General features: G+C 36.2%; 2 protein-coding genes across 4 annotated transcripts; both read left to right on the top strand.

The window, feature by feature from the left end:
- Window positions 1-1,262: 1,262 nt before the first annotated feature.
- On the top strand, window positions 1,263-7,809 carry LOC137747619 (protein CROWDED NUCLEI 4-like). Of its 2 annotated transcripts, none has more exons than XM_068487759.1 (8): window positions 1,263-1,653; window positions 2,549-2,758; window positions 2,842-3,095; window positions 3,476-3,746; window positions 3,835-3,918; window positions 4,019-5,901; window positions 6,031-6,293; window positions 7,297-7,809. In XM_068487759.1, the coding sequence occupies exons 1-8, from the start codon at window positions 1,441-1,443 to the stop codon at window positions 7,344-7,346; spliced, it is 3,228 nt and encodes a 1,075-aa protein (XP_068343860.1). In that variant the 5' UTR covers window positions 1,263-1,440; the 3' UTR covers window positions 7,347-7,809. The 2 variants fall into 2 exon arrangements, with proteins under 2 accessions (XP_068343860.1, XP_068343859.1); XM_068487758.1 differs by having other exon boundaries at window positions 6,031-6,298.
- A 2,523-nt stretch (window positions 7,810-10,332) lies between these two features.
- LOC137748209 (branched-chain amino acid aminotransferase 2, chloroplastic-like) lies at window positions 10,333-16,068 on the top strand. 2 transcript variants are annotated; one of them, XM_068488322.1, is made up of 10 exons: window positions 10,333-10,483; window positions 10,635-10,729; window positions 10,990-11,167; window positions 12,164-12,340; window positions 12,430-12,561; window positions 13,134-13,232; window positions 13,732-13,848; window positions 14,663-14,758; window positions 14,947-15,059; window positions 15,675-16,068. In XM_068488322.1, exons 1-10 carry the CDS (start codon window positions 10,355-10,357, stop codon window positions 15,790-15,792), a joined length of 1,254 nt encoding a protein of 417 aa, XP_068344423.1. In that variant the 5' UTR covers window positions 10,333-10,354; the 3' UTR covers window positions 15,793-16,068. The 2 variants fall into 2 exon arrangements, with proteins under 2 accessions (XP_068344423.1, XP_068344422.1); XM_068488321.1 differs by lacking the exon at window positions 10,333-10,483 and having other exon boundaries at window positions 10,613-10,729; window positions 10,993-11,167.
- The last annotated feature ends 279 nt before the right edge of the window (window positions 16,069-16,347 follow it).

Here is a 16,347-nt window from a genome sequence, read left to right as displayed (position 1 = left end):
AAAAAAATGTGTCATTCTCTTCGTCGCATTGAGAATTATGATTTTTGTTTTTGAATCACTCGATTTCTTTGAGTATTGAAGAAGTTATGAATGTTTAAAGTTTACCCAGTTTCCGGCGAGTTTTCTAGTTTTCCCGCAGACCAATCACTTTTTAGGCTATTTTTTGGCCATCTTTGGCAACCATTGGGCTTCAAAATAGATATAATCTTGTTCTACACTCTCCTATCTTCATTTTGATATATTATGGGTCGAATTTGGCTAAGAAACGATTGAGTTACGAAGCTTTGAAAATTGCCCAAACTTCCTACCAAGAGCTTCGGAACACTTAATGAAGTTTTTTACGGAATGACCAAAATAATGGATGATAGACAATCTCATGAACTATTTCTATTGATTTTCAATCTTAGGGACCAAAGTGATGTGTTATGCAAATCTCAGGTTGGGATTAGATGTCCCAATTTCATTAGGAAACAATTTAATAAGAAAGGATGAGATCACGTGGGTGAGAATCAAGAAAAAGAAACTTTTATTCTTTCTTTCTTTTAGTTAGGGGCAATTATGAAAAAGTATATTTGAGCATGTCGGGCTTTGTAATCATAATTTACGGCATTTGTTCTTATGGTTAAATTTGAAGAGCTTTTGGTTAAACAATATTTTAAGCTAGGCTTTTTTTTATTAAAATAGTCTTAGTTCAAATCATTTTCATTAAAACTTCTTTATATATCTCTACTAATTAATAAAACACTCATTGTCAACCAAAATTTTAAGAAATTACTGGTTTAACCCTCTAATTAAAACAAAACATCACACAACCAAATTTTGCTTTTTTTTTTCTTCAAAGCCTCACGTACATGTAATCCTAACATATCTCTAATTAAAAAAAAAATTCCACTCCCACATTCTCTATATATCTCTTCTTCTCTCCTTCTATTTCAAAAACAAAAATAAAAAAATTTCTCACACACTGTGTGTCTCTATATGCTAGTATAAATTAAAAAAAAATAAAGGTTTTTCCAAATTGATGACGTGGAGGGTTGACTCCAGTTAGCTTCCAATGGAAGAGTGGGGGGACCGGGAGTGGGATCTCGCCTTGCAAAGTCACATTCCCAAAATTAAATTAAATTTTAAATTAAAATATGTGCCGCTAAACAAGAATTAAAAGACGGCTTAATTACCAAAAACCCCCTTAAACGACGTCGCCTCCCCACCAGCATATAAAACAAAAGCTTCAGCCAACTCAGTCCAACGAGTAGAGAGCTCTCAACGCACAGGACAAAGACATCCAAAAAGCACAGAGAGGAGAGAGAAAGAGAGGAAGAAGAAGTTCGAAAAAGCAAGAGAGATTGAGGTGAGAAGAAAAAGCAAGGAGAGCGAGATCAAAAATTGGTAAAGTATCTAGGTTTTAGCTTTGTGTTACTGAACTGGTGATCCGACGACGTAATGGCGTCTCCACAGTCGGAGCTGTTTGCGAGGACGCCGAGTTCCGGTAGGGCTCTGTCCATAACGCCGGGGTCTAGGATTTTGCAAAGCCCTGGCGCCGTCAGTGATGAGGCGATCTGGAAGAGGTTTAAAGAAGCTGGATTTGACGAGGAATCGATTAAACGGAGGGACAAGGCGGCTCTCATTACATATATTGCGAAGCTTGAAGCAGAGGTTGTTCCCTTTCTCACTCTGCAATTTTGAATTTTGCGTTTCGAAATTTGAATATCTGAATTTTACTTTATTTGTTTCAGCAGTGGGTATTTTGTATAGGGAATTTTATATAATTTGTTGGCTGAATGTAGCATTCAGAAAGTAGTGGAATTCAATTATTATTTTTTATTTTCAAAGGCAATCGAATATGCCCAAGCAGGATCAGAAGAATTGTATACAATTTTGTTGGTTGAGTTTTATTTTTATATAGATTAAGTTCTTGATAGTTTTGTTGTTCGATTCAATATTCTGGCAAGCAGAGGTTTTTTAGTCGCCGTGTTGTGAAATAGTGAAACTTGATTTCTTTCTATTGAGTTTTGGCATTAGGGAATGTGGTTGGACGGGTCGTTATGTATACAATGTGTTTTGATTGGTCCTGAATAAGAAATATGCTCGGTTTGATCCCGAATAAGAAATGACATAGGTCCGTGGCTTCCATCGTTATTAAGTTCTATCCTTTTCTTCTTGGGTTACAAAATACCATTATAATGAATGAATTTTCTTTTTATTTATTTTTTATTCTAGGACTGTATGTATTCAACATTGTTTCTTCTGAACAATGTCAATCAATATAACTACGACCATTTGTCTACCATTTTCTATCTTCTATTCTTTTGCCTTTTTGTCGACTTCCCATTGCCTGTTGGTCTCATGCTGCTTACTGATTTGGTTGGGGTACCTTAATAACTGTGCTGTCTATTGAGTCTTTTTTGTGGTGTTACTTTTGGTGGTGGTGATATTCCTTGATTGTTGTTTTAAGGTGAGAAACATGAATATGTTGTTCGTATATTTTCGATGAAGTGTGGTAGAAAATTTTTCCTTTTGTTATTTTGCTAACCAGTTTAGTTTAATTTAGATTTTCAACCACCAACACCACATGGGCCTTCTCATATTGGAAAGAAAGGAGTTGGCATCCAATTATGAGCAAATTAAAGCCTCTGCCAAGACCGCTGAACTTTTGCATAACCGTGATAAAGCTGCAGATTTATCTGCTTTGGCTGATGCAAGGAAACGGGAGGAGTGCCTAAAAAAGACAGTAGGATTCAAGGAAGAGTGTATAGCTAGTGTAAGCTTTCGACTGAGAATCTTTGTAGTAACCATCTCCTTTCTTTGCATGTGATGATAACATGTTTTTGCATGGATATGTAGATTGAGAAGGCGATGCATGAGCTGCGTGCAGAATCTGCTGAAATGAAGGTTGCAGCTGACAGTAAATTGTCTGAAGCACGGAAAATGGTGGAGGATGCGCAGAAGAAATTCACAGATGCTGAGGGAAAACTGCATGCAGCAGAATCTTTGCAAGCGGAAGCTTGTCGCTTTCACCGTATTGCTGAAAGAAAGATGCGAGAAGTTGAAGCTCGTGAAGATGATCTTAGGAGGAACATTCTGTCATTCAAGATGGAGTATGTGTTTCAGTTATTGTTTAAATAGTGATTACCCTGTTCTCAGTTTTAGGATCTGTCAGCTTTATCATCACCTGTCAGATATATAAATGTAAGTCAAATTCTCATTTGCGGTGCTTAAATGAGGGACAAGTGAGGAACAATGCATCAAGGGATGGATTCACTTCAATGAATTATTTATTTCAATAGTTGTGTTAAATCTGGCCATGAAATGCATTGTCCCCCACCTATCCCTCAATGTTGTAGGTCCCTTAGGTGAGCGCTGTTCAAGGCTGGCTAGCTCAGTAAACGACTTCTAAGTATTTCTATGCATAAAATCAGTAGAAAGTTTTTTTTTTATTTTTAATTTTGTTGATTTTCTTTTTAACTTTATTTTGTAGCTGTGAAACAAAAGAGAAAGAGATAAGCCTTGATAGACAATCTTTAAATGAAAGGCAGAAATCCTTGCAGCAAGAACAAGATAGGTTACTTGATGCACAAGCTCTGCTAAACCAAAGGGAGGATTTCATATTTGGTCGATCTCAGGAACTGAATCAACTTGAAAAAGAGTTAGAAGACGTAAAAGCAAATATTGAGAAAGAGCGTAGAGCCCTAGATGAAGAAAAATTGAATCTGGAGCTGACTGGGGCTTCCCTTATTAATAGAGAGGAGGTCCCTATTGTTAAATTCTTTTCCCTATCTGAATGTTATTTGTTTATTGAAATATTCACTAGTGTGGTTCTGTTTCAAGTGTTTGCAGGCTTTAACTAGAAGAGAAGTTCTATTGAACAAAAAAGAGCAAGAGATACTTGCTTTGCAGGAAAAACTTATGAGCAAGGAATCTGTGAGTGATTCAATGGTCTATTTCCTGTTAAATTTGTTCTGATGTTGACTTACCATTTGTTAATTCTTTCTTATCCTCAATCTTTACATGGATGGTCCAGGATGTGATTAAGAAAGCTATAGCAAGTCACGAAGCTGATTTGAGGAAAAAGAAGTCTGAATTTGAAACGGAGTTGGATGTGAAGCGGAAATCGTTTGAAGATAAACTTGAGGCCAAGAGACGGGCTTGGGAGTTGAGGGAGGTTGATCTCAATCAACGCGAAGATCTACTGTGTGAAAGGGAGCATGACTTGGAAGTTCAGTTAAGGGCATTGATGGATAGGGAGAAAGAAGTGGCAGAGATGTCAAATCTTGTTGGCGAGAAAGAAAAAAATTTGAGAGAGGCTGAGAAGGAGTTTGAGCAGAATAGTGGTATGTTGCAAATAGAAAGGGAAGAAATTATCAAAATGAAGCTAGAACTTCAAAGGTCCTTGGATTCACTTGAAGAAAAGAGGAAACAACTTGATTGTGCTAGGGAGAGGTTTGAGCTTTTGAAATCTGAAACAAGTGAGCTTTCAGATCTTGAGATTAAGCTTAAAGAAGAAATAGATTTAATCAGGGCTCAAAAGCTAGAGTTGATGGAAGAGGCAGATAAATTATCTATAGAGAAAGCCAAGTTTGAATCTGAGTGGGAATTAATTGATGAAAAGAGAGAAGAGCTGCGTAAGGAAGTGGAATGTGTAGCAGAGGAGAGGTTGGCGTTCTCAAAATTTATTAAGGATGAGCATGATAACTTGAGACGGGAGAAGGATGAAATGCGAGATCGGCACAAACGGGATGTGGAATCACTTGTTAGTGAGCGGGAGGACTTCATGAGTAAGATGGTTCACGAGCGTACTGAGTGGTTCAGTAAGATGCAGAAGGAGCGTGCAGATTTCTTACTGGAAATTGAGATACGGAAGGGAGAGTTGGAGAACTGTATAGATCAAAAACATGAAGAGTTAGAATGTTCATTGAAGGAAAAGGAGATTGCCTTTGAGCAAGAAAAGAAAAATGAAGTTGAGATTATCAGCTCCCTCAAGGAAGAAGCTGCAAAAGAGAGGGACCAGGTTGCTCTAGAAAGGAAAAGGCTTGAGTCTGAGAGAATAGAAATAAACTTGGATCGTGAACGAAGGGATCGTGAATGGGCAGAGCTATGTAATTCGATTGAGGAACTGAGGGTTCAGAGGGAGAAACTAAAAGAACAGAGGGAATTATTGCACGCTGATAGAGAAGAGATTCTTGGTCTTATTCAACACCTGAAGGAACTGGAACATTTGAAGGCTGCTTTAGATAGTGCATCTGTGGCTGAGATGCAACAATCTGATTTGGTGCCTCGCAGCCGGAAAACTTCTAGACGATCTTTGAAGCAAACTTCTTCTGTACGAGACGCTAATGTTAATTTGCATAATGAAGTAAACGCTGACAACATTAGCAACCCGTCCATGCTAAAGATAGGGCTATCTCCTTCCAGTTCTGCTCGTTTCTCGTGGTTAAGACGTTGGAGGGAATTGATGTTTAAAAATTCTCCTGAGAAGCACCAATTGGAATTTGAAGAAAGCCCTGTGATCTCTCTGGAAAAAACAAGCTTGACAGTAACTGAACAGATAGAAACATCAAGTAAATATGATGGGCATCGGAACATGGGAAATGGCAATTCACCTGCATTTTTCAGCAAGAGACAGTGTGCTTTTGGTGAACCAAAGGTTATTGTTGAAGTGCCCTTTGTTGGTGACCTTTCTAATCGAACAAAGGATTCTGAATCTGAAATTAAGGAATTTGATGGTGAAAGTTGTGACCCCATAGTCTCAGAACAAGTCTTCAAGGGAGGAAGGAAAAGAAGAGTGGAACAATCTTTGTCCGCTGGCTGTTTTGATCCACTACTTGAGCCTAGGCAGAATGTTAAGAAAAGGAGGCAACAGCAGGATGCCGTTCTGAATTCCTTAGAACATGCCAATAGCCAGTGGTACAACACTTAACCCTTTACTGTCTTTTGCCAGTATTTCTGGAAATAGTATCTTAATAATTTATCATCTCATTTACTTCAATTGTTTGAGAAAATTTAAACTGACTCGTATATGTATTTTGACTTCAGCGTTGCATCAGTGCCATCTCATCAAATTCATGAAGATGCTGAAGAGGGTACTGTTTCAATAGTAGATAAAGTCACAAAGGTTACTAAAGTGATTTTTGGGGAGACTTTAACTGGCACTCTTTCCAGTGAAGACGAATCAGAGGCACAGAATTCTGTTGTGGAACCAGACCATGTAAAGAATGGTGTTTTACCCTGTGACACTAAGGCTCAGGAAAAGATGCAAGAATTGAACTTGGGGGATGCTGGACAAGTAATTGACCACGGTCAGGTATTATTTAATTATGCCTGCTCTGATGTTTTTCCTTATGGAAGTAAAGCATTAAATTCTGCTTCTTCATCATATAATGTCTTGCGTATGATGCTTTGTGTTAACATTTATGATAGGTTGATTGTATCGATTGCCTGATAACTTTGAATGTTTGCATCCATTGCAATTTAGTGTTTATGTTGCTAGCATCAACAGAAGGGACATGTAATTGATTGTGTCAGTTAAAAATAAGCACAATTTTGTTGTCCCACTGATTTGAATGTTCTTGAAGGCCTTTACTAAATCATGATTATGTGTTTCTTATTATTTTTGAAGTTGTGCTTTTGATTGTTTAACATGGATGAGTTTTTATTTGGATTATATCCATTTTCGTGTTTGTATTTCAGCGTGCTTGTATTGGCAGTGGGGTGATGTCAGTTGTTTAATGAAGATTGATTCTAGTGTCGTAGTGTAATGCTTTGAAGTGTAAGGATATATCTCAGAGGATTATTTTACAGGAAAGAATAGTTAGTTTTGATTTCTCTATGATTGTCTTTCCAGACCCCTTTCCAAAATAAATAGGAAGAGTATGTAGGTTACCTGTATTATGTTAAGACACATAATTTCTGTATTAGAGTGCGGTATTTTAGCTGTTTCTTTTGATGTCGATAATTGCTGTTGATGCCTAATCCCTTTTGTTATGGTTGAAGGAAAATCTATTTTCTATAAATCTTGATTTTTCAAATTCTATTGGAATCTGAGCGGAATTATTTGGGGATATATTATGCCCCACCATGAATGGTTGTTTCCCAGCCTTCTAAATAATAGTCTAGTTCTACTGGGGTCAGATTCACGATATTTTATGAGTCATTTTGAAATGGTCTTGGATGAAAATCTGTGAAACTATAAGTTCTGTGCGACTAGTGCAACCCCCCATGCATCTTCTGTGTATGAAATTTTGCTACTGCTTCCCTACTCTTTATTTTTCTTATGGCTTTGAAACAAATGAATGCATGCAGACTCAAGAGGAAGATATAACCGAAAAGAATTTGCAGTCCGAATGAGATGATATTGGAAAAGAGTGTACAGAAGCTTAGATATGAAGAGACAAATCGGAAAGCTGACATAGTGAAAAGAGAGTAGTAAAACACTGGTTGTTGATAGTGTACTTTTAGTTTGTTTCCTGGATGGTTAAATAGATGCAAACAGACTTTTCGGCCCCCCCAACCAACTGGTTATCGCCTTTTGAATTTCATTAAGGTTCGTGTAAGTAATGCACGGTCGAGCTTGCTGTTGAGATCTATGTTGGAATGAATCGTCGGTTTATCCAGTATGATATTCGTTTCCCCTTTTTTTTTTTCCTTTCGTTCCTTTTGGAGTTGGTGTTTGAGGACGAACATAGAGTGTAGTGTTGCGTGGCATTTGTAAGATATAGGACCTTATTTTGTTTAATGAACAAGGATTTTCTGGTTGTTCAGTACCATTTGTAAACAGTGTGATTGCCAAGCATAATCTTAGTTGACAAAGTTTCACTGTCGTCGTCGCTGTCGTCATTTATTTATAAATTATGCCGATTATCTGTATTTAATTAGTTAGTTAATGACTAGGTTTGATTAGTTTGGGAGTTTATCTTCGAAAGAGACATTGTCTTTAAATATTTGTCGTCTGGATAAGGACGGCCTTCAGAATAATACGTTAAAAGTTGAAGGGGAAGCTAAGCCTAGTTTGATACTGAGGTGATTTTGAAAAAAGTGGCTATAAAAAAAGCGCTAGAGTTTTTTTATGTTTGGTAAACACTCAGTTTTAATTTTTTTTCACAGTTTTTGATGAAAAAAAGTCAAAACACACAAAGCTGTAAAACTCAGCTTTGAAAAACTAGTTTTTTTTCACATATATTTTACATAAAAGTTTATCAAACGTTTATAATAATGCTCTCTTTTTTTTTTTTTTTTTTTTTTCCTTCCAAAAACACTTTTACAAAAAAGTTTATCAAACACTCTAGCTTTAGGAATTAAATTATTCAAAACCCCGTATCTCAAGTACGATCGAAATCGTAATGTTGATTAAGATCACAAGATGGCTGGACGCAAGATTTCAAAGTCTCCTTGGCAAGGGTTGAATCTTTTGTAGTGGTAGAGTTTCAAGGTTAAAAAGAGGTGACATTTCTTGAACTATTCAACCGTGTATTAATACGCAGTCCAGACATCTCATGTAGGGTTTGTCTATGTTCAGGGGAACTTCACTCCAGATTAGCGCAACTGCTAATAGGAAGTGTGACCTTATCTACTAGTTAGCCCGATCACAGGCCCAACTATGAAAATTTGGGGGCTCTAGACGAGCTTTCAAAGTAAGGTCTTAAAGTTCTTTAACCTCCGGTTCTTTGCATATTGATATGTACAAAAAAGAATTCGTTAAATAAATAAAAGAATTCGCTTAATATCAAAAGAAGATAAATATACAAATATTAATTAAATATTACACGTCTCATGTTTTTAGATGCATATGTACTAAATGTTTGCGGTCAAAAGTCTAAAATTGAGAGTGAAGAACAATAAAACTTAATTGACGAATATAATAAATTCAACGCCGCCAATTTTTTCTCTTTTTTTTTTTTTTTCCCTAAAATCAACATCACCTTAACGGATTCGAATATTAAAATAATCCATTGAATGGTAAATTGTTGAAAAGAAAAATATATATTCAAAGTTTTTATTACTTTAAAGTACAATCTTCAAGACCATGTGATAGTTGATTTAAACATTCAATAGAGAATGGAGAGATTGGGAAGTTGAAAGAAAAAAAAGATTGCAAAAAAGTTGAAAGAAAAAAAGATTGTAAAGGGACTTGAGTTTTATAACTTTATATGCATTTGGACATATGGATTGGGAGTAAATTTGAAACATGAGAAAAAACTAGTGACTAAAAAGGTAGCTCCATGTTTTGAACTCAACACTTCAAAGAAAAAGGAAGTGGAACATTTCCTCTACACCAACAAATGAATGATGATATTTCTTACCCTTTATGTATTTATATGTTATTTACAAGATATATAAAATTGTTGGGACTCTCTAAAAGGGAGCCCTAGGCGGGCGCCTACATGGACTAACCTCAAGGCTGGCCTTGCCTAATCACATAAAGAAGCAATAGTAAAGTATTTTTACCAAAAGTATTTTCAACCATATGAAAAACACTTCTACACGAGTTAGGTATGTGATTTTCACAGATTCTTTTTATCTTTTCACACATATTTTTTTATTTCTGTCATTCATATTGAATGAATTGAACGAAAACAACAAATATGATTAAATAAGAGTACGTGAGAGGTTTAACAAGGGTGTGTTGATCATTATTTTCCAAACTCTTGTTGGAAAATATTCTATTTTGGTTTCTTGTTTTCTATTTTTGGGTGTCTAGTTTACAGTGGGCGAGTCTTTTTCTAATGTTTATGAATCACATCTGCAAATTCCATTCGACCAAAAAAAATAACAAACATCAACATATTCCAATTTTACTATTTTTTAGTTGTTGTCAAAACTTCCATTCTACTTAAATTGGTTAATCATTTTTTTCAGTACAACTATATTGGGTAATTTGAAGTAAGCTACACCACGTGTCTATTCTGATAACGTTATATCGAACTAAACATTCGTAATAGTTGAATTTAAATCATCTCATTTACAATAAAGAAGAACAATAATTTGATAAACACATACACTCTACTTATTCGAATACATTTTTTCTTTACTTTACTCAATCAAATAATGAGAAATAAATTTCGACGTACGAGAAATAAAAAAAAAATGTGAAAATCAATCACCTCTAAAATCCATAAGAGCAAGTAGCACTGTAGCATATTTATTAATCATTTTTATTTCCTATTTTTTTGGTCAAGGAAATATAGCTTTCTCCGTTGAATGGGTCTAATGTGGAAATGGAAAGATGGTTATTTTAGTTGCCTAACAATCTGACTTGGCACACAAGCAGCCTCCCTGGCTCTCTCTCTCTCTCTAGTATATTCACAACGACAGAGAGCAGAGAGCAGAGAGCAGAGAGAGAGAGAGAGAGAGAGAGAGAGAGATGGAGAGCAGCGCCGTCCTTGGAGGTCTTCAGCCAAATTATTTTCTTTGCCCCTCCCGCAATCCTTCTTCCTCTCTTCCCCTCCGCCCCTTCTCCCTCACCTACCATTCCTCTCCTCTCTCCTTCAAGGTACACTTCATCCTCCACATTAATCTCTTATATATACAAATATATATGCACATACATACATCATATATACACACATACATGTATACATATTGTTTAAATTTTATTTTGATTTGATTTACGAATGGGGTTTTGCTCACTATTTGTTTTGCAGCTTCAAAAGCAGCCTCCTTTGACTTCTCATGGAGCCGCCGCCGCAGCCGCCGCCTCTCCCATTGGCGGATATACCGCATCGTCCGATACGTTCGTGTAAAGTCTCTTCCTTTCCATTTGGGTTGCTTTTAAATATTTATTGGTATTGTTGTGGAAATGTGAATTTGATTGATTATTAACACATCGTTTGCTTTGATTATGTTGTTTTTATGATACTTTACATTGGTTAATCCCTGCTTTCGGATTTGATTTAGTTAACTTGTTCTGTTTTACTTAATTTTGATTTCGTTGTCCAATTCGTTTTTTCCGGTTTATGTGATTTGATTTCTATGTTTACATGTTATTGCTGGGCTCAGCAGTGAAACAAGTGAATTAGCGGACATCGATTGGGACAACCTTGGTTTTTTGTTTCATTCTACCGACTACATGTACGTCATGAAATGTGCTCAAGGCGGAAACTTTCCCAAAGGTGAATTACAAAGTTTTGGGAACATCGAATTGAGCCCCTCAGCCGGAGTCTTGAATTATGGGCAGGTTCAATATTTAAAACTTTGCACCCTAATGTTACTTTATTCAATATAAAGTTTTGTATTTCTGTATTCTTACTTTTGGAGTAAATTACAAGCTATGGGAGTATTGGCGTTTATACTAATTGGATACCTAGTCCACTGATATGCCTACTATTATATGAGTTCTCTGTGTGACGTCTACACATTTTCTTTTTCGTTTTCTGGTTTGGAGCATATCTGATAAAATTTTCAGTCCAATTGTTTACTGATGTGATGCTACGGTGTTTCCTCATGAAGTTTTTATTCTGTGACAGGGACTATTACCCTAGGGTGTAGAATTTCCTTGTACGATTTGTGTTGTAGAGTTTCACTCTCATATGTGGATGTTAGCTCGAAGTTCGAGAGTTAAACCCTAAAACCTAAGCCCTGAATAAGTGCATTTTAGGAAAATCATTGGTTCACTGTTTGAATTGTGCCATGTCTTTTACCAGACACCATTGAACCTTATAATTATTGTATGATAAATTTGCTTATTCTGTTCTGTTTCGATGTTGGGAAAAATCATCGTTTCAATTGGGCTTATGGTGTGATTTTTCCTGTTTGTTATTTTTGACCCTTTGCATGTAGTGTTGGATGAGCTTTTACAGTCAATTAAATATAGCTAGTGTGATATATAACACACTTCGAATAAGTATCATACTCTGCACCGAGTAGATGTTGTTCTGTTAATTAGTTTGGAGTTTGAGATATATACGAGTCTGAATCTTAAGGTATCATGTCTAAATGTTAAAGAATAGTTATGAACATGATGAGGCTTGTAGTGCGGGTTTGTAACTAAGTAGGGCATTAAAGTGATTGATTTCATATATGGAGGATAAGTCAAGGGGGTGAGAGATGTGTTATCACCTCATGATGAGGTTAAACTGAAAGAAAAGTTTGGGAAATAAAATATTTTAATTAAGTAATCCGAGTACTTGAATATTGACTAATCATACTTTACTCTTTCTCTTCATTTCCTTAGGGATTGTTTGAAGGTTTGAAAGCCTACAGGAAAGAAGATGGTACTATACACTTGTTTCGACCTGAGGAAAATGCATTGCGGATGAGGTTGGGTGCAGAGCGGATGTGTATGCCATCACCAACTGTCAAACAGTTTGTTGAAGCTGTAAAGGCTACTGTTTTAGCAAATAAACGCTGGGTAATAAAAACACACATGTAGTAAGAATTTTTTATTTTCAATGTTAGCATGTGGAATGTTGTTAATGAGTTGTCAATCTCTTGTTTCAGGTTCCCCCTCCAGGCAAAGGTTCCCTATATATCAGGCCATTGCTAATGGGTAGTGGTGCTGTTCTTGGTCTTGCACCTGCTCCGGAGTACACATTTCTTATTTATGTTTCACCCGTTGGAAACTATTTCCAGGTTTGTTGTCGTACTTGCATATTGCTACAAAGTGTAAAATACCATGTCACTGCCCTTGGTTTTCAGGAATTTTCTTCCAATTGTTTTTGCTATACCAAGTTTAATATTGGCAGTTTATTTTATACTAATGCAGTCTTGTGTAATTCACTAACTAATGATTTATTTCGATTTAATGCATTGTTGGATGCTATCACCAAATTCAATATTGCCCATTGATTGTTCAACATGATTGATTCACGATTGGTATGGGCATTTTGAAATCTTTTTAGTGAGTCATAATCATGAAAAGTGCAAGTTACATTTTAAGTTTTTATCTAAGTGTTTGGTGCATAAATGTGTGATTTAGTTAATTATAGAGCAACGTTTCTTTCCTTTTTCCATTGGGTGTGTGGATTATCTCATTACTTTTAGCTTCAATGTTCTTGTCTGGTATTCCCTTGTCTTAATGTAAATAGATCACTTGTTTGAATTTGGTTTTACCCTATTGTTATCTTTTTGTTCTCGGATTCTTTGCTTGTTTAGTTACATTTCTACCATCATTGAGTGGTTTATATCTGCATACCTGGTGGCAGGAAGGTGTTGCACCCATAAATTTGATTGTCGAACATGAATTGCATCGTGCAACTCCTGGTGGTACTGGAGGGGTCAAGACTATAGGGAATTATGCCGCGGTAAGCTAGTGCTTCTCTTATTATGTAGTTCTTAATTACTTGAATCTTGGTCCAATTCGTCTTTTTAAATTATTAATTGTCTGCTTCCTATGACTATGTTCTGTCTTGATTTTTTTGGTGTAAAATCATAAAACTGTGGCCATAATATTTCCCCTCTGCATATGGTTCTAACTTCTTTAGTGCGTCAAGAACTAAAAGCAGCAACCCTTTATTTAGTTTCATAGATATTAATTGCGTAGTGTTTAAACTTTTGTACTCTCTTTAAAATTTTAAATACGAGGCTCCGTCTGTGTCCATCAATGAAAATCATATATTTGTTTCTTTAATGAATTAATTAACTTGGGTAATGTCACCGACTAAACAAAGGCTCATTCCAACCATTTTCCTGTAGTTAAGTTAGTGCTTGTTAGTATTTATCATTTCACCTTGTTAAACTTGAAATTGCAGTATTTAGCTGCTGACCTGTTAATCTTCAAAATGTTAAATGGTTTATCTGTAGGTTTTGAAGGCACAGTCTGCTGCAAAAGCGAAAGGCTATTCTGATGTTTTGTACCTCGACTGTGTTCACAAAAAATATCTAGAGGAGGTTTCCTTGTGCAATATTTTTGTTGTCAAGGTAATATGACTGGAATTTTGTGGGTGCGCATGTCTTATTTTTATTTTTATTATCATTTACACTATATATTATTATTGATTGGTGGCTGCCTAGATGTTTGCTTTCTCAATGTGCTATGATTTCATTGTGTTTGTGAGTTCACAAAATTGCATGCTTAAAAAAACCATCCACCTGCACTTCCTGCAATCTCATGCTACCACTCGTACAAATGCAGCAGCACCCAAGCCAACACTTTTTCTTTTAAGAACCTTACCAAATAGACACTTTGGTTTGCACACCAGACCATACCATAGTAACAACACGAATGCATTGCTGGTGCTGCCACAAATTGCATCTAACATTTACCAATTGTTATCACCTGGCATGTCTGATAACCTTAAGCACTGAAATCCACTTTTATAATTGCAACCTTTCCTCAATACTGTTACCCATTACAATAGATACTGTAGCATTGCCATGTCTCATAAAATTGAAGAAGAGATTTTACTCCCTTTAAGTTCTGGAACAGATTCTAATGTAATTTTCCTCATTACTTGAACAGCAGCATTGTTTCTTAGATATAAATGCAGCCTAGAGCTTTCCAAGATTAGCCTACTGGCTTCTAATATAATTAGTAATAATTTTTCTTAGTTTGAGATGGTCTGTCGTCTTCGACCCCATATGCAAGTACATTCTTTTCATGGAACTTAACGTCAGTTGCAACAATAAGCCCTTGCATCTGACATGTCATTTGCACTTTCATGAAGCATATATGCACAATGTTATAGTTTAAAGGTGGTCAAAGCTAATTTTTCCATGTTTATTGTGTTTCTAGGATAATGTTATCTCTACTCCGGCAATAAAAGGGACAATCTTACCTGGCGTTACTCGAAAGAGTATAATTGATGTTGCTCGTAGCGAAGGATTCCAGGTATGAATATGGTATATGATTGGGGAGTTGGGGATGGGAAGACATTTCCTTAATGTTCTCTTGTTATTGACCTTTTATTTTGGTTTTTACATGGTGCAAGGCATACTCTACCAGTTATAGAGCTAAAATAATAGCTTAAATGTTTTCTTTAGTAACTTAATTGCCGAATGCCATTTTATAATGTGCAGGTTGAGGAGCGCCAAGTGGCAGTGGATGAATTACTTGATGCTGATGAAGTCTTTTGCACCGGAACAGCTGTGGTTGTATCACCTGTTGGCAGCATAACGTATCTTGGCAAAAAGTAAGTTTTGTATGTCTAACAAAAGTTCCAGAGAAAGAAAACAGCTTTTCTTTTTCTTTATTGGCCTGCAAAGCAAGTTTTTCTTTGTCCATCAACAAAACGGTAAAAATGAGTGACATTTTGAAATGTTTCCTCAAAATGGGAAGCGGAGATTTCTTCTTTTGCCTTGTTTGTTGGTGAAGAAATTAACGTAATCTTTGATTATGTCATCCTCTTGTAAGGGGGAAATTGCCCGTTCAATTTTAAATTAGAAAATAATACCCCGACAATATTATACAAAAACACTTTTAAGATATCTATTAGGGAAAAAATCCTTCATCTGAACAATTCTTAGTTGTGAAGTTTCTTTGGTGCCTCACTCCCATTACAATGTAGCTGGGCTTTTTAAAATAAACCATTGGGTTTGAAGTCCTTTTCTCTAAAGTACAATGTTATCGTGAGCTTGTATGTAAAAAGCCCTAAAATACATATATGGCTATTACTTATTGGGCGAAAGTAAATTTCCATGCCAAACATGTCTCAATAGCACTCCTGCTTATTAAAATAGAATGGGTTTATGTGGGAGCATCCATACCACAATCAAAGAAACATAATTGTGATCTTTTTCTTGTGTAGGGTTTCTTATGGAGAAGGTGGTTTTGGAGTCGTGTCGGAAAAGCTCTACTCTGTGCTTACCAGATTACAAATGGGTCTTTCAGAGGACAAGATGGATTGGACTGTTGAGCTAGGGTAAAGCATACTAAAGTGAAAACTCTACTTGGCCACCCCGCTGAAGGTGGCTGCAAACCACCGTTAATCGTATGGGACTTAAATCTTGTTTAGCTTTGTTGTTTTCTTATTCCCTAAGTTTGTAGATAGTAGGTTCTTGAACTGGTATTTGGCACTTTCGTTAGAATTTCTTATGTGCATCACTGACCTCAATATCTATGCATGTGTTTTTTGTCGTGTGCTGGCGAATTCAGCCCCGAAAGATAATAAACTGCCACATTATGGTAAGTCTAGATTTCTAGATGGAAATGACTTGACTTTAGTTACTATCTTTCATTAAATTCTTTAGTTATTATGAATCCGTTTATTTTCAAATTTTGAGAATTAAAAAGATTGTTAGTTCCGGTCATGGCTGCCACCTGAGCCACCGACGCCTCCGCAGTGGAGGTGTCCCATGATGGTGCCTCCGATCGCGAGGCATTGGCGGCACATCGGTTGGGAGAGGGGTTGGGGGGTGGGTGGTGGGTGGTGGGTTGTTGGGTTAGGAAACAAGAGAGCAACTTCTTTAAAAGTTTGTACC

Source organism: Pyrus communis, chromosome 10 (assembly GCF_963583255.1).
Source record: "Pyrus communis chromosome 10, drPyrComm1.1, whole genome shotgun sequence".
NCBI lineage: Eukaryota > Viridiplantae > Streptophyta > Magnoliopsida > Rosales > Rosaceae > Pyrus > Pyrus communis.
This window is presented reverse-complemented; position numbering and strand designations above follow the sequence as displayed.